The following is a 21,954-nucleotide window of genomic DNA, read 5'->3' on the forward strand; positions in this document are numbered from 1 at the left end:
TGACGCCTTAGACAGCTGCGTCACTCGGGAGCCCAAATGCCGTGTCCAATGTTCTAATCCCTCCCCATAAATGTAGAGTGCAGTATTAGAGTCGGATTGATAACGCTCAATCCAGATAGGCAGCGATGGCAAAGGTGACATGTTCTGATGGAACTGTTCTATCAAATATGCCTATTGCTCCGCCACGGTAGGTTGCAGTAATGCACCATAGAAGACCACGGCGCTAGTACAGGAAGAAGAATCTACCATTCATTTCCGTAAATAAAATCGGTCACCATTTTCTCTTCTTGATGTGAAGTTAGCGGCATGGAGAAGGCACGTTTCATCGTATCACGATCGAAACAGCATTTTGCGTTGCAAATAGAATTGTAGCTATCTGAACACTATTTCATTTGATTTGTAAGACTGAAGCCTTTCAAATACGTTTCTGTAAACGCATTACCATCAAACTAATAGTAGCTAGCACATTTATAGCAAGCTGTAAAAAAGCTAACTGTATTGTGTTGTCATGCTTTATGGTTCACAGTACTTGCTTACCACTCTGTAGCTCAGTCAATTTATTCGCGCGCTATTGTTGCCATCATTCCCTCCCCAGCGCGTGTGTGTAAAGCATGGAGATTGAGGGGAGAGATTTCATGAACACTCCCCCCTTGAAAACGGTGCGGTTTGGGGGCAATGTTGTTGCCACGTTAGCGAAATTCAAACAGGTGAGATTTCCAATCCAGTGACACCAAACTTGGATGCCGTAGACACTTATGTGATTCACTCTGGAATGTAGTTATAACCTGGTATACATATGACAGTATTTGCTGCTGGTTGGTTGTTTTTCAAGGGAGACACCAGTGACTATGAGTTGTTGAAACATCAGCTGGCAGATCCAGATATCAAGGTAAATGAGCACGACTAGCAGTTCTGCTACATGTACAGTGTAACAAGGACGTTTCCAGAGGTCTTAATGATAATAGAATGTCTTCCTTTTTTGACAGGATGCCCAAATCATCAACTGGCTGCAGGAGTTCCGGAATTGTGTGACACAACTCAGCAAAGACCATGAGCAGCTGATCTATGTGGCTCTGGTGAGGATGGAACACTTGAATCAAGAGATGGACAGTACTGCCCAGTCCAGGAACAGTTTTCTAATGCTGTATCTACCCCTTGTGTCTCTGTGAACCAGAGGCTGCCGTGGCTGGGCCGAAGCCCTGCCGTAGTGGAGGAGTATCTGTCCTTCCTCAGTAACCTGGTATCTGCCCAGACGGTCTACCTCCGGGCCTGCCTCAAGATGGTGGTCTCCAACTTCAAACCCAGTGAGTTCCTGCCTGTCTGCGTGGACATTCTGATAACTCAATATGGCTACTTTGAAGACGTATTGTTTTTCCTTCCTTTCCAGAGAGAGTGAAGATCTGTGAGGGAGGAGTGGACATCTCTGACTCGGATGATGACGATGAAAGTAGGTGTTACTGTTTCATTACTGTTTGCGATGGAAAACCAAGGTTGTTCAACGGACAGTCCCTGAAACGTTTCATTGAAATACACACTGCAGTAAATTCATAGTGACCTGAGACTGCAGTTGGTAAAAGGCTGCTCCACTCGTCCTTTTAGGGAAACTAGGCACACCTCTAAAGTCCTTGAAGAGTGAGGATGATAAGATGGGAGGTGAGGTGTAGATAAGATAATGCACGGAGACTCTAGCACTGGGGACTTTCACTGCAGGAGTCCCACCCCTTATGGTTACTGATTTGTCAGGCTGACAGACCTCCTCATAAGTTGTAGTTTTACTTCAATGTTACAATTTTGTTTTTTACTTCAAACGTTACAGAATCAACGTTCCATTCCAATATAAAGGGTATAATGACACCCAGTTCACAGATCCAACTTGTTCAATGTTGGATGTTAGTTCAAAATGGCAAATACTTTTTCCCTGCACAGTTTTAACCCTTTCTCTTCTTTCTTGATTTGAAGACCTTCCAAGAAGTTTTGACCAGTGTCACCAGGCCCTGCAGCTGATTGGCAGATATGTCCCATCGTAAGTAGCCATAAGACAATCCTACAACATGTTGCTGGATCATTTCCAGACCCAGGTCTGACCTTGGGAATTGTTGACCCCCAATGCTAACTGGTAACAAACATATTTTTTTGTCCTTCTCATTTCAGCACCAGCTGTTTCCTGATGCCCATTCTGATTGACAACTTTCCTTTTGTGCAGAAATCTTCCAGAACCCTGGTAAGCAGTGGCTGCGGTAGGTAGCCTCATGTTTTGTTTTTTTATTGTCAGATTGTTGTACAGTATGGTTGTCTTTCACTCTCCCCAGGAGTGTTATGTCCATAACCTTCTGCGGGTGGCGGTGTACATCCCCTCTCTACGACGAGACGTCCTGGAACTCATCATCAGTAGGATGCTCAAACTGGACGTAAGTGTGTGTTTCTTAAGCCACAGTTGCTCGTGTGTGTGTTTTGGCTTTCCAGTTCTTCACTGAGAAATATGCGTTTGTGTGCTAACACGGTGTGTTGTGTTCCAGGTGAGTGCTCCCCGGGGAGAGATAGAGGAGGTGGAGGAGAACGCTGTGCAGCAGGAGTTGAAAGGAGAGCAGGAGGAGGAGGGCCTCTTTGACATGGTGACTGACTAGATCTGCTATGTTTTACATACAACAGTCACTGGTGTGATAGTTCTCCATTTTGCGACTGATGTGGTGTGACGTTTCGCTCGTCTCTCTCTCTCACACAGGATGAGGATGTGTGTTCAGTGAAGTCCAGTCCGGCAGGGACCAATGTGATGGTCCACCCTGTCGCTGAGAGACTGGACACTCTCATGGTTGTGCTGCTGGCCTTCATCAAGGACATGTGCCACGTCAACAGTGAGCACAGGGTCTTCACACACACTCACCAGACATATGACAAGACAGTGCTTACTCTGCTTACTTTCTCTCTCGCCCTCTACTCTCTCTCTCTCTGGCAGGTTGTCTGGATGTGGAGCGGACTAAGGATCTGTACAAGGACCTGGTGGGTGTGTTTGATAAACTTATCCTACCTACACACGCCTCCTGTCACGTCCAATACGCCCTCTTCTACCTCTGCAGCTTCAGACTGGTCAGTACTCGCAACAGTGTGCATCCGTGCGGCTTTATAGTAGTGGCATTTTATAGAACGGTTGAGTGGGTAACTCGATTGATTGGCTGTGTGTTTGACCCCTCTCTCAGGCTCTGGCGGAGGCGTTTCTGGAACACCTGTGGAGGTTACTGCAGAGCCCGTCTCACCCGGCAGTACTGCGCCAATCTGCCGCTGGCTACATGGGTAGCTTCCTGGCCCGTGCCAAATTCCTGCCCGTCGCGTGAGTCACACCCTACTTTTGCTGATCAGAAAGGGCTCCTTAGAGCATGTTGGGGTGTGGTTGGTTCTACGCAGCATACTCTCTGGTCCCTCCTAACTCCCTAACTAAGATTCGCTGACTGTTCTCCGTCCTGCAGTACGGTGCGTGCGTGTCTGGACCTGCTGGTCCCCTGGCTCCACCTATACATAGACAGCCAGGACTCCGGCTCCCGGGCCTACTGTGACATCACGCTACACGGGCCCTTCTACAACGCCTGCCAGGCTGTCTTCTACACACTCATCTTCAGACACAGGAGCATCCTGGAGGGCAACATGAAGAAAGGTAGGGGATTACACATGTGTGTAAAACACATACTTGCACAGATACAATAATTTAAAAAAAAGTTGATATATATACAGTATATCTCTCTCTCACTGGCTTGGCAATCTGTGTGTCTGTAAGGGGGGCTCTCTACCAGTTTCCAGTATTATATAACTATGTGTCTGTAAGAGGGGGCTCTCTACCAGTTTCCAGTATTATATAACTATGTGTCTGTAAGGGGGGGCTCTCTAACAGTTTCCAGTATTATATAACTGTGTGTCTGTTTCCCTCCCAGGGCTGGCGTACCTGCAGAGTCTGAACCTAGAGAGGATAGTGATGTGTCAGCTCAACCCTCTGAAGGTCTGCCTGCCTGCCGTCACTAACATGTTTGCTGCCATCACCAGGTACAGTGGTACACCGACCAACCACCCTTTAAGCCAGTCGCACATCAATTACACTCTGCTACAGCACTGTGTTAGTTTCTGTCTGCTTCTAAAAATGTGAAGTGGTTGTTTGACCCAGACGTGTATCCATCCATCCACAGAAAGTACCAGTTGGTGTTCTGCTACACCATCATCGAGAGGAACAACCGTCATATTCTCCCCGTGGTCCGCAGCTCCGTGGGGGGCGACTGTGTGTCCACCAACACCAACCCCCTGGACAGTTTCTTCCCCTTCGACCCCTACGTGCTCAAGAGGTAACCCATGAACCCTTCTCAGGGACCACTTATCAGTAGGCACAAAACAGGAGAAATTGGTTGGAAATGGCAGTAGTGCAACCTGAACTCTAAGAAGAGAGTTAATTTTCCATTTCTGATCATGTTTTTCTTCTCTCCTCTCCAGGTCAAGTAAACTCATCGAGCCCCTCTACCAGGTGTGGGAGGAGCCAGCAGACACTGAGGTGGACACAGTCACCACCAAGAGAGTCAGACCGGTAAAACACAGACAGTCTTGTATTCTCTCAGGGACACACATGATTGGATGCTGTGTGTCTCCCTTTTGGTTGTTTTTGTGGTTTGATTGGCTGTTTTCTCTCTGTCTCAGTGCTCGGATGCAGATGAGGATGACTTCCTGCGAGGGGAGACGCCGGAGACAAAGGGGGTGATGGGTATGACCCCTGGCTCGTATGAGTCACACCTCCACAGCCCTAGCAGTGTGGGCTCGCCGCCCATCTCCTTCCTACAGAGACCCTTCTGACACCCCTGTATTTAACATGGACTCATCCACAACCCCCTGAAAATTTGACTATTCCACAACCCTGAGCGCCTTCATACAGAGACACCCAGCTTTAAAGTTTTCAAATGGAATATTAAATGATCTTACCATAGACCGGTTTAAAATGGACGGGTCCATCCTTCCCTATCATCACTGAAGAGAAGTATCAGTCGGAACCATCTATAATCACCACCCCCTCAAGAACCTACTCCAGGATGCAAAAGATTATGAACACAAAGTGTACAATGCGTGGCTAGAGCTATTCATTTTATAATAATGGTTCTATGTTATAGCAGTTAACATGTTATAACTGGTTAATAGTGAATAAGTTCATTTAACTCAACTATGGAAAGAAAATGTATTTGTTTTATCTAGGATGGGAAACTCTAAAGATTTTGTGTTCTCAGCGAAGGTAACTGTATTTACAAAAACAAAATCTGACACTTTCAATGGTTCATTGATTTTGGTTGTCTCTGATCTACAATTTGTGTCATGTTCTGAACAACACATATTTATATTTTACAGATTGTAAACAAGTTCCCTTATTGAAATTCTTAACCAGAACAGATACTTGTAAGAAAGGTCACCTGCAGTAGATGAAAAAGGAAACATTATTTCTGTAAACTTGTGCTTGTATGTATGGAGTATCGATTACATAGTTGACAAACTGTAAATAAAAGTCAAACTATTTGTGGGTTGGCAGAAATTAATTTATTGTAAAAAATTATCAGTCAGGAACTGTACAGGGATGTCCTGTCCCACTCTGTTGCACTGTAACACACATCCTCTCAGGTAGGATTCTCAGAGGGTGTTTGCTTTGCGTATAAAAATACGGAAACACTTTCTCTGTGAACTTGTGTGAGAAAGAGTAAAGGGGTGTATCGTCATCAGCAGGGTCAAAGAAAGACACTTGACCCTTGTCCCAGTCCAGCTGCACTCTGACCCTCTTGAGTTTCTCTGTGACTGTCATGGCTGTTGGGGGTGAGGTCATCGCTCTGTACTCCCTGTCTCGCAGACACATGGTCCAAAACCCGTTCTCCGGCCGGGCCTGGACCTCCGCATTCCTGGTGACAGACGTACAGGCCACGCCCAGAATCCAGTCGTTGTTACATCCTGTATCCACTACCCAGCAGTGGCTTCCTGAGCAAAGCCCGGTCATGCCCAGGACCTCTGCACTCATGTGGAAGCGTTCAGGGTTGTCAGGGAGACGGTGGGGCTGGCTGGTGTACTGGAGGGATGTGAGCTCATGTGACAGGAAGAGGCAGGGGTGGGCTGTGTTTGGGTCCAAGGTCACAGGAGCTGAAGAGGAGGAAATGGGCCAGAGACTGGGTTAGAGACAGGAAAAGGGTTTGGGTCACTCACCACTGTTTTAGCTTCTCTCCGCCAGGTTAAAATGCTGTGGGAGTTAATCTCCTCATCTCTGTTAACCATTGAAATTGACTTACAATATTCAACATGCAGAATCATTTTCTTCCAGACTCTGTACTTGAGGTTACAGAGGTGCTTGGCCACATCAATCAGCGCCCCTGAAATCCTCTCCGGGCCCTGCCCTGTGCACTGGGCTCTGAAATGACAAAATAATACAATTGTCCTGTTCAATATTCCAAAGCAGAGAGAGGGAGGAAAAAATAGAATGATCAACAGAGAGAGGTGGGGGATTTCAACATACCTCTCTATAGTGGCTTTACAATTCTGAAAAACAAAGAAAGTGTAATATTGTGGCTGAATAAAAAAATAAATCCCATCCTCTCCTCAAAAACAATTATTCTGGCTTTTTCAAATTTGTGTGTAATGTGTAAATTGTGCCAGTACAAACCTGGAGCAATGCCATGTCGTCAGCATCAGTAATCTCCTGTGTTATGACTGTTATAGTCTCTTTGAGGTATAACATCCCTGCTGCAGCCTTTGTCACCATACTCTTCATCAGCCCTATCTTCTCCTCTTCCTCCTCCTTCAGAGCAGCTAGCCTCGCTGCCTCTTCCTCATACAGGAACTGGTGGAGTTCCACAAACAGATCCTTTATCTGCCTCTCTGTCTCCAGGGACTGATTCTGAGGGGCAGTTAGAGCACAACTTGATGGATTTGAGTTCATTTTAATGAAAAGGAAACTGAGATGACATCTGTGGAGATTACCTTAATGGACTCGAGCATCTCCTCAGAGGTTCCCTTCAGTCTAATGAGGGAGTCCAGAGTATGCTGTAAGGTTTTCAGTGCTACGTTGAGCTCATCCTAGAAGTCAGAGGGTATTCTAACATGAGGCTTCTTATGAAAGCAGCAAGCTGTAACTCGATTAAACATCTAGATTTAATTATGTGAAATAAATTAACAATAGGTTCAATGTCAGGTGTGTCGCTTGACTAAAATAACCCTTTCAATACCTGAGATAATTTATTATGTTTAAAGATGTTTTACTCTGCAAACACACTGTATGTCCATCAACACCACTCACTGACGTACAACCAGCAGATCAGATATAATACTTTACACACTTTGGAATTTCTCTGCTATATTTCTCTGCTAATACTGTACACTCACATATACTGTCAGGATAGACCTGATTAACAGCATTCTACTGCCAGGGGCCACAGGCTCCTTACATGAGAAAATGGCAACGTTAACTATGAAAACAGACGTTGCCAAATTATTTCATGCATATACATACTAGAGTAATTTCAATTATTATTCAGTCTCTTAACCTTGCAATCCTGTGCTGCCTTCTCTGTGGGTACGCAGTCATGGTTCTTGTGTATTTTCGAGGCTTGGCACACTACACAGACAGGCTGCTTGTCCACCAGACAGAAGAATCTGAGTCTCTCTCCATGTAGACTACAAAGTACACGGTTCCCCTCGACTGAGCTCTGAATCCTGCTCTGTTGCAAAGCTTCACAGAGGTTCTTCAGAGCCAGGTTGGAGGGAGGGGTGCGCTTGGAAGCTCTTCTCCTGCAGACAGGGCACTGTCTGGGGGCTGAGGTGTTCCAGTAGCATTGTAGGCAGGTCTTACAAAAGCTGTGGCTACATGGTAGGAGGACAGGGTCCCTGAAGATGTCACAGCACACAGGACAGGAGAGATCCTCCTCTGGGAGACACACACTGGATGACATGTATGTCTTCACCTGATCAGGTACCGGGAGTCTGTGAAGAAGATATCCGCTGGCTTAAATAATACTACATTCCCATGTCAAGCATATAAACGTGAAGATTGTTTACTTTGTCTTTCAGAAATCACCTCCCTTTTGATTTTCAAAACAGATACTCAAAGTGCCTATTCTTCCATTGTTCTTGTTGTAATGCCAGACCTCAAAAGTGCAGGCTGTTTTCCTGTCTGTTGAGTTGTGTTTGTGTGTGACTCCAGAGACACACAGTACTGCGTGACAGACAGCAACGTGAAACAGGAAGTCGAGCCCTATTGGTCACATGTGGAATAGCTGCAAACTGGTTTAGCCTAGAACCTGTTACATGTTTTGAATAGCAACATTGTTAAAGGTTGTGGATAGAGATACACAATCAATAACTTTAAAAGCCTTTAAAAGACTGAAAAGTGAAAGACGACGGTCAAGATATATCTCATGAAGCAGGATGAAAATATGATCAACCAAAATTGTTGGTAAAATCATCATAAATAAAATTGGCATCACATTACATTGTGTTCCTAAAACATATGTATTTACATGTTTATAACAAAGGCAGGTACAATGTAGGCCTAACGTAAACACCATACACATCATTACTTATTGTATACAACTGTTATACCTGTTTGTACCTTGCACTATATTAATTATTTGCAAATAAAACTTACAATGGGGATAACTGTGTAATCTAAAGCAATAATTATATGGCAGTGCTTTTGACACCAATGAATGCTAATATAGAGCAAAGCTTCAAAAGGTATTCTGTAGGCCTATTATTTACCTTTATTTAACCAGGTAGGCAAGTTGAGAACAAGTTCTCATTTACAATTGCGACCTGGCCAAGATATAGCAAAGCAGTTAGACAGATACAACGACACAGAGTTACACATGGAGTAAAACAAACATACAGTCAATAATACAGCATAAACAAGTCTATATACGATGTGAGCAAATGAGGTGAGATAAGGGAGGTAAAGGCAAAAAAGGCCATGGTGGCAAAGTAAATACAATATAGCAAGTAAAACACTGGAATGGTAGATTTGCAATGGGAGAATGTGCAAAGTAGAAATAAAAATAATGGGGTGCAAAGGAGCAAAATAAATAAATAAATTAAATACAGTTGGGAAAGAGGTAGTTGTTTGGGCTAAATTATAGGTGGGCTATGTACAGGTGCAGTAATCTGTGAGCTGCTCTGACAGTTGGTGCTTAAAGCTAGTGAGGGAGATAAGTGTTTCCAGTTTCAGAGATTTTTGTAGTTCGTTCCAGTCATTGGCAGCAGAGAACTGGAAAGAGAGGCGGCCAAAGAAAGAATTGGTTTTGGGGGTGACTAGAGAGATATACCTGCTGGAGCGTGTGCTACAGGTGGGAGATGCTATGGTGACCAGCGAGCTGAGATAAGGGGGGACTTTACCTAGCAGGGTCTTGTAGATGACATGGAGCCAGTGGGTTTGGCGACGAGTATGAAGCGAGGGCCAGCCAACGAGAGCGTACAGGTCGCAATGGTGGGTAGTATATGGGGCTTTGGTGACAAAACGGATTGCACTGTGATAGACTGCATCCAATTTGTTGAGTAGGGTATTGGAGGCTATTTTGTAAATGACATCGCCAAAGTCGAGGATTGGTAGGATGGTCAGTTTTACAAGGGTATGTTTGGCAGCATGAGTGAAGGATGCTTTGTTGCGAAATAGGAAGCCAATTCTAGATTTAACTTTGGATTGGAGATGTTTGATATGGGTCTGGAAGGAGAGTTTACAGTCTAACCAGACACCTAAGTATTTGTAGTTGTCCACGTATTCTAAGTCAGAGCCGTCCAGAGTAGTGATGTTGGACAGGCGGGTAGGTGCAGGTAGCGATCGGTTGAAGAGCATGCATTTAGTTTTACTTGTATTTAAGAGCAATTGGAGGCCACGGAAGGAGAGTTGTATGGCATTGAAGCTTGCCTGGAGGGTTGTTAACACAGTGTCCAAAGAAGGGCCGGAAGTATACAGAATGGTGTCGTCTGCGTAGAGGTGGATCAGAGACTCACCAGCAGCAAGAACGACCTCATTGATGTATACAGAGAAGAGAGTCGGTCCAAGAATTGAACCCTGTGGCACCCCCATAGAGACTGCCAGAGGTCCGGACAACAGACCCTCCGATTTTACACACTGAACTCTATCAGAGAAGTAGTTGGTGAACCAGGCGAGGCAATCATTTGAGAAACCAAGGCTGTTGAGTCTGCCGATGAGGATGTGGTGATTGACAGAGTCGAAAGCCTTGGCCAGATCAATGAATACGGCTGCACAGTAATGTTTCTTATCGATGGCGGTTAAGATATCGTTTAGGACCTTGAGCGTGGCTGAGGTGCACCCATGACCAGCTCTGAAACCAGATTGCATAGCAGAGAAGGTATGGTGAGATTCGAAATGGTCGGTAATCTGTTTGTTGACTTGGCTTTCGAAGACCTTAGAAAGGCATGGTAGGATAGATATAGGTCTGTAGCAGTTTGGGTCAAGAGTGTCCCCCCCTTTGAAGAGGGGGATGACCGCAGCTGCTTTCCAATCTTTGGGAATCTCAGACGACACGAAAGAGAGGTTGAACAGGCTAGTAATAGGGGTGGCAACAATTTCGGCAGATAATTTTAGAAAGAAAGGGTCCAGATTGTCTAGCCCGGCTGATTTGTAGGGGTCCAGATTTTGCAGCTCTTTCAGAACATCAGCTGAATGGATTTGGGAGAAGGAGAAATGGGGAAGGCTTGGGCGAGTTGCTGTTGGGGGTGCAGTGCTGTTGACAGGGGTAGGAGTAGCCAGGTGGAAAGCATGGCCAGCAGTAGAAAAATGCTTATTGAAATTTTCAATTATGGTGGATTTATCAGTGGTGACAGTGTTTCCTATCTTCAGTGCAGTGGGCAGCTGGGAGGAGGTGTTCTTATTCTCCATGGACTTTACAGTGTCCCAGAACTTTTTTGAGTTAGTGTTGCAAGAAGCAAATTTCTGCTTGAAAAAGCTAGCCTTGGCTTTTCTAACTGCCTGTGTATAATGGTTTCTAGCTTCCCTGAACAGCTGCATATCACGGGGGCTGTTCGATGCTAATGCAGAACGCCATAGGATGTTTTTGTGTTGGTTAAGGGCAGTCAGGTCTGGGGAGAACCAAGGGCTATATCTGTTCCTGGTTCTAAATTTCTTGAATGGGGCATGTTTATTTAAGATCGTTATTTAAGATGGTTAGGAAGGCATTTAAAAAAAATATCCAGGCATCCTCTACTGACGGGATGAGGTCAATATCCTTCCAGGATACCCCGGCCAGGTCGATTAGAAAGGCCTGCTCGCTGAAGTGTTTCAGGGAGCGTTTTACAGTGATGAGAGGAGGTCGTTTGACCGCTGACCCATTACGGATGCAGGCAATGAGGCAGTGATCGCTGCCTAATCTTCCCCTTACACAACCTCAATGGCAAACCAAGTTTCTTCCCCAAAAGCCAGTGCAGTTTCATTGCATTTACATTAGGAAAGGGGATGAAGAGGGGTTCACAGGGGGAGAAAGGGGTTTGGAGGGGCTAGCCTGTGTTTCCCTTGAAAACTCAAGGTTTCAGGATATTGGTTAAAAACTAATCAACCATCTGCCTCCGCCTCCAGTGTGGTATTTTAAATATTTGTTATTGTTGCTTGGTGTCAATATCAGATCAAATCAAACTTGATTTGTCAGATGCACCGAATACAACAAGTGTAGACCTTACCGTGAAATGCTTACTTACAAGCCCTTTACCAAGTAGACTAAAATAAAAAGTAATAAGAAAAAGTAACACAAGTGACTATGCATAGATAATAAACAGCGAGTTGCAGCAGTGTAAAAAAGTACAATGTAAATTGTCCGGTGGCAATTTTATTAATTATTCAGCAGTTTTATGGCTTGGGGTTAGAAGCTGTTGCGGAGCCTTTTGGTCCTAGACTTGGCACTCCAGGACTGCTTGCTGTGCGGTATCAGAGAAAACAGTCTATAACTTGGGTGACCAGAATCTCTGACAATTTTATGGGCTTTCCTCTGACACCGCCTATTATATAGGTCCTGGATGGCAGGAAGTTTGGCCCCAGTGATGTACTGGGCCGTTCGCACTACCCTCTGTAGCGCCTTACGGTCAGATACCGAGCAGTTGACATACCAGGCGGTGATGCAACCGGTCAGGATGCTCTTGATGGTGCAGCTGGAGAACCTTTTGAGGATATGGGGACACATGTCAAATCTTTTCTTTTCGTCTCCTGAGGGGGAAAAGGTTTTGTAGTGCCCTCTTCACGACCGTCTTGGTATGTTTGGACCATGATAGTTTGTTGGTGATGTGGACACCAAGGAAATTGAAACTCTCAACATTAGTCCACAGTGTGTGGTTTGTAGCAATCACTGCATGTGATTGTGACCACTTTATATTATTGGGGAAAATCTATGAACATTCATTAGTGGCTTGATAACGATGATAATTTCAGGCTACTCACAATAGATGTTATTGTAGGATGCATGCAGCTATCACTACACCACTCAGTGACTATAGTTGTGTAACTACGCATCTCTGGAACAATCTCTTCATTCAAAGACTCAATCATGGACACTCTTACTGACAGTTGTGGCTGCTTTGTGTGATGTATTGTTGTCTCTACCTTCTTGACTTTTGTGCTGTTGTCTGTGCCCAATGTTTGTACCATGTTGTTGTTATGTTGTGTTGCTACCATGCTATTTTGTCATGAGTTGCTGCCTCGCTATGTTGTTGTCTTAGGTCTCACTTTATGTAGTGTTGTGTTGACTCTCTTGTTGTGATGTGTGTTTTGCACTGTATTTATATTGTATTTATTATTATTACTATAATTATTTATTTTATCCCAGGCCCCGTTCTCGCAGGAGGCCTTTTGCCTTTTGGTAGACCGTCATTGTAAATAAGAATTTGTTCTTAACTGACTTGCCTAGTTAAATAAAGGTTAAATAAAATAAATGAAATGGCGAGATCCAAATCACAGCATCCTATCCGCTCTCTCCACGAGCCTAGGACGAAGTATCCCACTTTTCCTCCAGTCTTTCGTTACCATGGGGATGACGTCAGGTTGCACCACCGATTCGGCCCAGTAGTAGCAGGAGAGGCGGGTCCATCAGACAGTCAGCTGGGTAAGAAGACAAAGAGAGTCCTCCAAGCCCAGTACCTTCTCGTTCCACCGTCGAATCCTCACAGCTAACGCCCTTCCTTCCATCCAAAATGCGCGAAATAGTGCATCTGCAAGCCGGACAGTGCGGAAACCAGATTGGAGCCAAGGTATTACTCTTCTCTTGTTTGTATATCAATAAAATAGATTGCTTCATGTGGGGATTGCCTGCGACCTAGATAAACCTCTCGTTCTCTCTGCGTAGTGCGTAGCTAAATTAAGAATGGCCGCTTGTAATCCACCCATAAGACTGCATCCTCGATAGGCTATAATAGGCCTATAGGCTACTATGGACGAAAAATGCATGATCATTCCGTGCACAAGATAAACACATTTTTAATCGATGTGTGATATGACATGCCCTGATTTAAAAATATATTTTATATTTTATTGTTTCCGCTGATTCATTCCCAATGGTTATTTGGGGTCCTTGTAATATGGGCGTTGAAGGGAAAGATATGGTAGGTAGCCTACTAGAATACCTCCGTCCTCCTTCTTATGACGTTACATATTCAACCCGATTAATATTTCGGTCATTTTAATGCTTAATTTGAAGCATTTAGACGATTCCATAATGATGTAAAGGGAATATTTAATGCAAGTCATGCTATTTGTGTTGCTCTTGAAAAGGTAAATGTCCATGCAACAGAAAATACACATCGCATTATCTATTTTTATACTTTATATTCTAACTTGCGTTTTAAATGGATGCTTCTGTGTATTGCTATTGCCTTGCATCTCCTCCCCCTGTACCTTCTCTCTCTCACTCTCTCTCACTCTCTCTCACTGTCTCAGTTCTGGGAGGTGATCAGTGATGAGCATGGCATCGACCCGACTGGAACCTACCATGGAGACAGCGACCTGCAGCTAGACAGGATCAATGTGTACTACAATGAGGCCTCAGGTACAGTATGCACATTATATAGCATTGCATACATAAACCACAATGTCTCCAATTATTGAAACATGCGCAATTAAATAAACTGCTGTTTTAATTAGGAAAAGTTAACCGATTACACTTATACAAACAAATAATACATATATAAAACATGTACAGCAACAATAGCTTCAGAATGCCCAACATTTCCCTCTTATTTTATGTACATATTCTTATTCATTCCTTTACACTTGTGTGTATAAGGTAGTTGTTGTGAAATTGTTAGATTACTTGTTAGATATTACTGTATGGTCGGAAATAGAAGCATAAGCATTTCGCTACACTCACATTAACATCTGTTAACCATGTGTATGTGACAAATAAAAATGTATTTAATTTTGATTTGATTTTTCAGGTGGGAAGTATGTCCCCCGTGCCATCCTGGTGGATCTGGAGCCGGGCACCATGGACTCTGTCAGGTCTGGCCCCTTCGGACAGATCTTCAGGCCAGACAACTTTGTCTTCGGTGAGTGGTTGGTGTGTTCAGTGCAGACATGAGATTTGTTGGTAGGCTACTTCTAAAATCTTGTCTAGGAAATAATGGGTTATGACACTTCTGTCTGCAGGCCAGAGTGGAGCTGGAAACAACTGGGCCAAGGGCCACTACACCGAGGGAGCAGAGCTGGTAGACTCTGTCATGGATGTAGTGAGGAAGGAGGCAGAGAGCTGTGACTGCCTCCAGGGTTTCCAGCTCACCCACTCCCTGGGTGGGGGTACTGGCTCTGGCATGGGCACCCTGCTCATTAGCAAGATCCGTGAGGAGTACCCTGACCGCATCATGAACACCTTCAGCGTGGTGCCCTCTCCCAAAGTGTCCGACACAGTGGTGGAGCCCTACAACGCCACCCTCTCTGTGCATCAGCTGGTGGAGAACACAGATGAGACCTTCTGCATCGACAACGAAGCCCTCTACGACATCTGCTTCCGCACTCTCAAGCTCACCACACCCACCTATGGAGACCTCAACCACCTGGTGTCAGCCACCATGAGTGGAGTGACCACCTGCCTTCGTTTCCCTGGCCAGCTCAACGCCGACCTCCGCAAACTGGCTGTCAACATGGTGCCCTTCCCCCGCCTGCACTTCTTCATGCCCGGCTTCGCCCCCCTCACCAGCAGGGGGAGCCAGCAGTACCGCGCCCTGTCCGTGCCTGAGCTCACCCAGCAGATGTTCGACTCCAAGAACATGATGGCGGCCTGCGACCCTCGTCACGGCCGTTACCTCACCGTGGCCGCCATCTTCCGTGGCCGCATGTCCATGAAGGAGGTGGACGAGCAGATGCTCAACGTCCAGAACAAGAACAGCAGCTACTTTGTGGAATGGATCCCCAACAACGTGAAGACCGCTGTCTGCGACATCCCACCCCGCGGCCTCAAGATGTCTGCCACCTTCATCGGCAACAGCACAGCCATCCAGGAGCTGTTCAAGCGTATCTCTGAGCAGTTCACTGCCATGTTCCGCCGTAAGGCCTTCCTTCACTGGTACACCGGAGAGGGTATGGATGAGATGGAGTTCACTGAGGCTGAGAGCAACATGAATGACCTGGTGTCTGAGTACCAGCAGTACCAAGATGCCACCGCTGAGGAGGGCGAGTTTGAAGAGGAGGGAGAAGAGGAAGCCGCCTAAACCATCCCGTCACTCAACTGCCAAACAGTCTATCACTCCCCTCCGTCCTGTCCCCAAAGCACAACTTGTTAAGTTAATGTTAAAGAAAAGGAAACTCAGATTTGTGATAATTAAATGAATGTGCTCAAGCATCTCTTCAGCGGTTCCCTTCAGTCTAATTAGTATCCTGTAAGGTTTTCAGGTCTCATCCTAGAAGTCAGAGGGTATTCTAACATGAGGTTTCTTATGAAAGCAGCAAGCTGTAACTCGATGTCTAAATTGAATTATGTGAATAAATTAACAATGTGTTCCAATGCTTGGTGTGTTGCTTTACTTAAATAAAATGTTCAATACCTGAGATAATTTTCAAAGTTTACAAAAAAATATATATATTTCTGTAAAAACATCAGTCCATCATTTGACCTGCTGGTTGTACGTCAGTAAGTGGCACTGACGTACAGCCAGCAGGTCAGACATCCCATAGGAATGGTAGATAGAATACTTTACACACTTTGGACCATGGTAGGTAAATTATGGTGCATTGGGAAACTTGTGTGCCGGCAAAGAACTGCTGTATTTCGAATGATAGTGTAATTCCTTTCCACAGAAGACAGTACCGTACTGTATTTTTGGAGCGCCAAAACCTTTTTGTTTATGGCTCATTAATATATTTTGAGGCGTACCTTGTAAGAGACTATTCTTTTCACCTGTTAGTGAGAATGCTGTACCAAGCTAACTCCTATGTGGTTACAGTGCCCCATCAATTTAAAATATATAGGGGATAGATAATGGTGGTAGCAAGTCTTTGGTTGAGCATTTTGCCATTTCCCTTTGGCCTGTTTTGCCCTGTAGTCCCTGCCGGTTTGGAAGCCTGTGTTAAGGCCTCTAGAGGTGCAAAACACCAAATATTCATTGATTATGCTGTAATGTATTTTTTATTTCACCTTTATTTTACCAGGTAGGCCAGTTGGGAACAAGTTCTAATTTACAACTGCGACCTGGCCAAGCTGTGCGACACAAACAACACAGTTACACACAGTTACACACGGAATAAAGAAACGTACAGTCAATAATACAATAGAAAAAGTCTAAATACAGTGTGTGCAAATGAGGTAAGATTAGGGAGATAAGGCAATAAATAGGCCGTAATGGCGAAATAATGACAATTTAGCAAATAAACACTGGAGTGATAGATGTGCAGAAGATGAATGTGCAAGTAGAAATACTGGGGTGCAAAGGAGAATAAAAAAAATATATATATGGGGATGAGGTAGTTGGATGGGCTATTTACAGATGGGCTATGTACAGGTGCAATGATCTGTAAGCTGCTCTGACAGCTGATGCTTAAAGTTGGTGAAGGAGATATGCGTGGGGGTGACCAGTGAAATATACCTAAATTCTATGGTATTGTACCATGTGTCATTACACAGTACTCATTTTGACACTGTATTTAAATTGCAGTAGTTCTACTGCAATATGAAATACATTAACTTACTTACCCCTAGCTGCCTGTAAATTACTGTTAATGTTACAGCAACACCTTTACAGTGTATACAACATCAATGCCAAACCAAGTTTCTTCCTGTGAAACCTGTGTAAATTGTTGGATTTACTTAATGGGAGGGGGCTTCACAGGAGGGACTACCTGTTTGATCACACTTGTAGGGTGGTTATCTTTACCACAGTCGGTTTCAGAATATTGATTTAATAATAGCCTACTACCATCCGCCTCAATCTACAGTATGGTATTTTAAATATGTATTTTTTTGTTTGGTGCCAATATGTCATCAGTCCACAGTGTGTTGTTTGTATCTTGTGCTTCACCACTCGTGATTGTGACTACTTTCTGTTACTGGGGAAAATCTCTCATGAACATCATTAGTGGGTTGATGACAATGATACCTTCAGCTCACTTACGATAGTCTATTTTACTGTAGGATGCATGCAGCTATCACTACACCACTCAGTCAGTAGGGTCGGGTGACTGCGCATCACTACATCACTCAGTCAGTAGGGTTGGGTGACTGCGCATCACTACACCACTCAGTCAGTAGGGTCGGGTGACTGCGCATCACTATACCACTCAGTCAGTAGGGTCGGGTGAGCATCATTACACCACTCAGTCAGTAGGGTCGGGTGACTGCGCATCACTACATCACTCAGTCAGTAGGGTCGGGTGACTGCGCATCACTACACCACTCAGTCAGTAGGGTCGGGTGACTGCGCATCACTACATCACTCAGTCAGTAGGGTCGGGTGACTGCGCATCACTACACCACTCAGTCAGTAGGGTCGGGTGACTGCGCATCACTACACCACTCAGTCAGTAGGGTCGGGTGAGCATCACTACACCACTCAGTCAGTAGGGTCGGGTGACTGCGCATCACTACACCACTCAGTCAGTAGGGTCGGGTGAGCATCACTACACCACTCAGTCAGTAGGGTCGGGTGACTGCGCATCACTACATCACTCAGTCAGTAGGGTTGGGTGACTGCGCATCACTACACCACTCAGTCAGTAGGGTCGGGTGACTGCGCATCACTACATCACTCAGTCAGTAGGGTTGGGTGACTGCGCATCACTACACCACTCAGTCAGTAGGGTCGGGTGACTGCGCATCACTATACCACTCAGTCAGTAGGGTCGGGTGAGCATCATTACACCACTCAGTCAGTAGGGTCGGGTGACTGCGCATCACTACATCACTCAGTCAGTAGGGTTGGGTGACTGCGCATCACTACACCACTCAGTCAGTAGGGTCGGGTGACTGCGCATCACTACATCACTCAGTCAGTAGGGTTGGGTGACTGCGCATCACTACACCACTCAGTCAGTAGGGTCGGGTGACTGCGCATCACTATACCACTCAGTCAGTAGGGTCGGGAGACTGCGCATCACTACACAACTCAGTCAGTAGGGTCGGGAGACTGCGCATCACTACACCACTCAGTCAGTAGGGTCGGGTGACTGCGCATCACTACACCACTCAGTCAGTAGGGTCGGGTGAGCATCACTACACCACTCAGTCAGTAGGGTCGGGTGACTGCGCATCACTACACCACTCAGTCAGTAGGGTTGGGTGACTGCGCATCACTACACCACTCAGTCAGTAGGGTCGGGTGACTGCGCATCACTACACCACTCAGTCAGTAGGGTCGGGTGACTGCGCATCACTACACCACTCAGTCAGTAGGGTCGGGTGACTGCCATCACTACACCACTCAGTCAGTAGGGTCGGGTGACTGCCATCACTAAACCACTCAGTCAGTAAGGTCGGGTGACTGCCATCACTACACTACTCAGTCAGTAGGGTCGGGTGACTGTGCATCACTACACTACTCAGTCAGTAGGGTTGGGTGACTGCCCATCTCTGGAACACTCATTGATGAAGACTTCCAAATAACAGCATCCTATCCGCTCTCTCCACGAGTTTAGGATCCCTTCTCTCCTCTGGTCTTTGGTTACCATGAGGATGACGCCCAACGATTCGGCCCAGTAGTTGAAGGAGAGGCGGGCCTATCAGAGAGTCAGCTGGGGAAGAAGAGAAGAAGCGTCCTCCGGGCCAAATCTCGACTGCGGTCTCCTCACTGCCAACGCCCGTCCATCCATCCGTAATGCGAGAAATAGTGCATCTGCAAGCCGGTCAGTGCGGTAACCAGATCGGAGCCAAGGTATCATTGTTGACTCCTTTGTATTTTACCAAGAAAATAGATTGCTTCATGTGAATTATTGCAGGCGAGCTAGATAAACCACTTTTCTTTTTTTTAACCTTTGCGTAGGAAGACCGCTGGTAATCCACCCATAAGACTTGTAGAGGAAGCTGGTGCAGAACTGCATTATCGATTGGCTATAACATAACATGCATGAAAAATGCATGGTCATTCCATGCACAAAATAAATATGTGTATAAGAGAAATAGGCTAAACAATAGCTATATCTGATTACTATCAGTTTGAATCACTGTTGCATATGAAATGGGCAGATTTGTTATTGTTGCTGCTGACTCATTCCCAATAGTTATTTGGGTCCCTAAATGGACGTGCGGTGGAAGGGAGAGATAACGGTACTAGAATACCATCCTCTCCTCTCTTTTATGACACAACATATTTAACCTGATAAATATTTAGATCTAAATGGAATTTTAATACATTATTTAAATCATTTAGAGGCTTACATAATGATGTAAAGGGAATATTTAATGCAAGTCATGCTATTTGTGTTTCTCACAAAAATATAAATGTCCATGCAACAGAAAAGACATCACATTATATCTATTTATTTATACTTTATATTCTAACTTGCATTTTAAATGGATGCTTCTGTGTATTACTATTGACGTGCATCTCAACTCCTCTCTCTCTCACTGTCTCAGTTCTGGGAGGTGATCAGTGATGAGCATGGCATCGACCCGACTGGAACCTACCATGGAGACAGCGACCTGCAGCTAGACAGGATCAATGTGTACTACAATGAGGCCTCAGGTACAGTATGCACATTATATAGCATTGCATACATTAACCACATAATGTCAACAATTATTGAAACAAACAGAAACATACACAATTGATTAAATAGAATCTTGTATTAACAATGAAAAAAAAATACTGGCATTCAGAGGTACCCTATTATCACAAATACAGTGCAAATATGCACAGTAATAATTGGTTCAGTACGCCCAATATTTATTTTCTTTTTCAGGTGGGAAGTATGTCCCCCGTGCCATTCTGGTGGATCTGGAGCCGGGCACCATGGACTCTGTCAGGTCTGGCCCCTTCGGACAGATCTTCAGGCCAGACAACTTTGTCTTCGGTGAGTGATTGGTTTGGTAGTCAGTGGAAATATGAGATTTGGTGGTAGACTACTAATGTAATCTTGTCCCGTCAGTGAAATTGTGGTTTATGGCACTTGTATGCAGGTCAGAGCGGAGCTGGAAACAACTGGGCCAAGGGCCACTACACCGAGGGAGCAGAGCTGGTAGACTCTGTCATGGATGTAGTGAGGAAGGAGGCAGAGAGCTGTGACTGTCTCCAGGGCTTCCAGCTTACCCACTCCCTGGGTGGGGGTACTGGCTCTGGCATGGGCACCCTGCTCATTAGCAAGATCCGTGAGGAGTACCCTGACCGCATCATGAACACCTTCAGCGTGGTGCCCTCTCCCAAAGTGTCCGACACAGTGGTGGAGCCCTACAACGCCACCCTCTCTGTGCATCAGCTGGTGGAGAACACAGATGAGACTTTCTGCATCGACAACGAAGCCCTCTACGACATCTGCTTCCGCACTCTCAAGCTCACCACACCCACCTATGGAGACCTCAACCACCTGGTGTCAGCCACCATGAGTGGAGTGACCACCTGCCTTCGTTTCCCTGGCCAGCTCAACGCCGACCTCCGCAAACTGGCTGTCAACATGGTGCCCTTCCCCCGCCTGCACTTCTTCATGCCCGGCTTCGCCCCCCTCACCAGCAGGGGGAGTCAGCAGTACCGCGCCCTGTCCGTGCCTGAGCTCACCCAGCAGATGTTCGACTCCAAGAACATGATGGCGGCCTGCGACCCCCGTCACGGCCGTTACCTCACTGTGGCCGCCATCTTCCGTGGCCGCATGTCCATGAAGGAGGTGGACGAGCAGATGCTCAACGTCCAGAACAAGAACAGCAGCTACTTTGTGGAATGGATCCCCAACAACGTGAAGACCGCTGTCTGCGACATCCCACCCCGCGGCCTCAAGATGGCTGCCACCTTCATCGGCAACAGCACAGCCATCCAGGAGCTGTTCAAGCGTATCTCTGAGCAGTTCACTGCCATGTTCCGTCGTAAGGCCTTCCTTCACTGGTACACCGGAGAGGGTATGGATGAGATGGAGTTCACTGAGGCTGAGAGCAACATGAATGACCTGGTGTCTGAGTACCAGCAGTACCAAGATGCCACCGCTGAGGAGGGCGAGTTTGAAGAGGAGGGAGAAGAGGAAGCCGCCTAAATCATCCAGTCACTCAACTGCCAAACAGTCTATCACTCCCCTCCGTCCTGTCCCCAACTCCATCCCTTCATCCTTACCATCTGCTTTCTCTCAAGAAGGCAGATGTTCCTAAATGAATTCAATGTTTTTCCACATTAGACAGTGATCTTACCAGATAGTAGTAAACTTTTGACATTTTGTTGTTGTTGTATGTTGAATTGTTTCCATCTTCCTACATTCATCTCATCATTGCTTTGCAGAATTAAAAGCAAGTGATTTTAAAGTTCAAATTAAATTGGTACTTACTCTATGTTTTTATTGTTTTTATTTGATGG

At 45.6% G+C, this 21,954-nt stretch overlaps 4 protein-coding genes across 4 annotated transcripts; 3 read left to right on the forward strand and 1 right to left on the reverse strand.

Moving 5' to 3' along the window:
• Positions 1-248: 248 nt before the first annotated feature.
• On the forward strand, positions 249-5,529 carry LOC110486712 (RNA polymerase I-specific transcription initiation factor RRN3). Its single transcript, XM_021558503.2, has 17 exons — positions 249-707; positions 833-889; positions 987-1,076; positions 1,175-1,304; positions 1,388-1,447; positions 1,960-2,023; positions 2,152-2,221; positions 2,310-2,408; positions 2,517-2,612; positions 2,723-2,852; positions 2,954-3,084; positions 3,195-3,325; positions 3,462-3,646; positions 3,921-4,029; positions 4,170-4,322; positions 4,468-4,558; positions 4,669-5,529. The coding sequence occupies exons 1-17, from the start codon at positions 612-614 to the stop codon at positions 4,819-4,821; spliced, it is 1,845 nt and encodes a 614-aa protein (XP_021414178.2). The 5' UTR covers positions 249-611; the 3' UTR covers positions 4,822-5,529.
• A 4-nt stretch (positions 5,530-5,533) lies between these two features.
• Positions 5,534-8,219, reverse strand: LOC110486713 (zinc-binding protein A33). Its single transcript, XM_021558504.2, has 6 exons — positions 7,536-8,219; positions 6,973-7,068; positions 6,656-6,889; positions 6,509-6,531; positions 6,285-6,403; positions 5,534-6,138 (listed from the first exon to the last, which is right to left on the reverse strand). Exons 1-6 carry the CDS (start codon positions 7,938-7,940, stop codon positions 5,567-5,569), a joined length of 1,449 nt encoding a protein of 482 aa, XP_021414179.2. The 5' UTR covers positions 7,941-8,219; the 3' UTR covers positions 5,534-5,566.
• A 4,830-nt stretch (positions 8,220-13,049) lies between these two features.
• On the forward strand, positions 13,050-15,982 carry LOC110486714 (tubulin beta-4B chain). The gene is made up of 4 exons (XM_021558505.2): positions 13,050-13,236; positions 13,922-14,030; positions 14,419-14,529; positions 14,630-15,982. Exons 1-4 carry the CDS (start codon positions 13,180-13,182, stop codon positions 15,685-15,687), a joined length of 1,335 nt encoding a protein of 444 aa, XP_021414180.1. The 5' UTR covers positions 13,050-13,179; the 3' UTR covers positions 15,688-15,982.
• Positions 15,983-19,188: 3,206 nt separating this feature from the next.
• On the forward strand, positions 19,189-21,932 carry LOC110486715 (tubulin beta-4B chain-like). Its single transcript, XM_021558506.2, has 4 exons — positions 19,189-19,338; positions 20,040-20,148; positions 20,366-20,476; positions 20,583-21,932. Exons 1-4 carry the CDS (start codon positions 19,282-19,284, stop codon positions 21,638-21,640), a joined length of 1,335 nt encoding a protein of 444 aa, XP_021414181.1. The 5' UTR covers positions 19,189-19,281; the 3' UTR covers positions 21,641-21,932.
• The last annotated feature ends 22 nt before the right edge of the window (positions 21,933-21,954 follow it).

The sequence above is a fragment of the Oncorhynchus mykiss genome, chromosome 13 (assembly GCF_013265735.2).
Source record: "Oncorhynchus mykiss isolate Arlee chromosome 13, USDA_OmykA_1.1, whole genome shotgun sequence".
NCBI classification, from domain to species: domain Eukaryota; kingdom Metazoa; phylum Chordata; class Actinopteri; order Salmoniformes; family Salmonidae; genus Oncorhynchus; species Oncorhynchus mykiss.

What these genes read in the sequence shown, in the direction of transcription:
- LOC110486712 (XM_021558503.2), top strand. Translation starts at nt 612, where the DNA reads ATGGAGATTGAGGGGAGAGATTTCATGAACACTCCCCCCTTGAAAACG. An exon ending in GCCAAATTCCTGCCCGTCGC is followed by an intron (nt 3,326 to 3,461) that starts GTGAGTCACACC and finishes TCCGTCCTGCAG; the next exon opens with TACGGTGCGTGCGTGTCTGG. An exon ending in GGAGGGCAACATGAAGAAAG is followed by an intron (nt 3,647 to 3,920) that starts GTAGGGGATTAC and finishes TTTCCCTCCCAG; the next exon opens with GGCTGGCGTACCTGCAGAGT.
- LOC110486713 (XM_021558504.2), bottom strand. Translation starts at nt 7,940, where the DNA reads ATGTCATCCAGTGTGTGTCTCCCAGAGGAGGATCTCTCCTGTCCTGTG. An exon ending in ACGACATGGCATTGCTCCAG is followed by an intron (nt 6,532 to 6,655) that starts GTTTGTACTGGC and finishes TTTGTTTTTCAG; the next exon opens with AATTGTAAAGCCACTATAGA. An exon ending in TGTAAAGCCACTATAGAGAG is followed by an intron (nt 6,404 to 6,508) that starts GTATGTTGAAAT and finishes TTGTCATTTCAG; the next exon opens with AGCCCAGTGCACAGGGCAGG.
- LOC110486714 (XM_021558505.2), top strand. Translation starts at nt 13,180, where the DNA reads ATGCGCGAAATAGTGCATCTGCAAGCCGGACAGTGCGGAAACCAGATT. An exon ending in GAAACCAGATTGGAGCCAAG is followed by an intron (nt 13,237 to 13,921) that starts GTATTACTCTTC and finishes TCACTGTCTCAG; the next exon opens with TTCTGGGAGGTGATCAGTGA. An exon ending in GTACTACAATGAGGCCTCAG is followed by an intron (nt 14,031 to 14,418) that starts GTACAGTATGCA and finishes TTGATTTTTCAG; the next exon opens with GTGGGAAGTATGTCCCCCGT.
- LOC110486715 (XM_021558506.2), top strand. Translation starts at nt 19,282, where the DNA reads ATGCGAGAAATAGTGCATCTGCAAGCCGGTCAGTGCGGTAACCAGATC. An exon ending in GTACTACAATGAGGCCTCAG is followed by an intron (nt 20,149 to 20,365) that starts GTACAGTATGCA and finishes TTTCTTTTTCAG; the next exon opens with GTGGGAAGTATGTCCCCCGT. An exon ending in GCCAGACAACTTTGTCTTCG is followed by an intron (nt 20,477 to 20,582) that starts GTGAGTGATTGG and finishes ACTTGTATGCAG; the next exon opens with GTCAGAGCGGAGCTGGAAAC.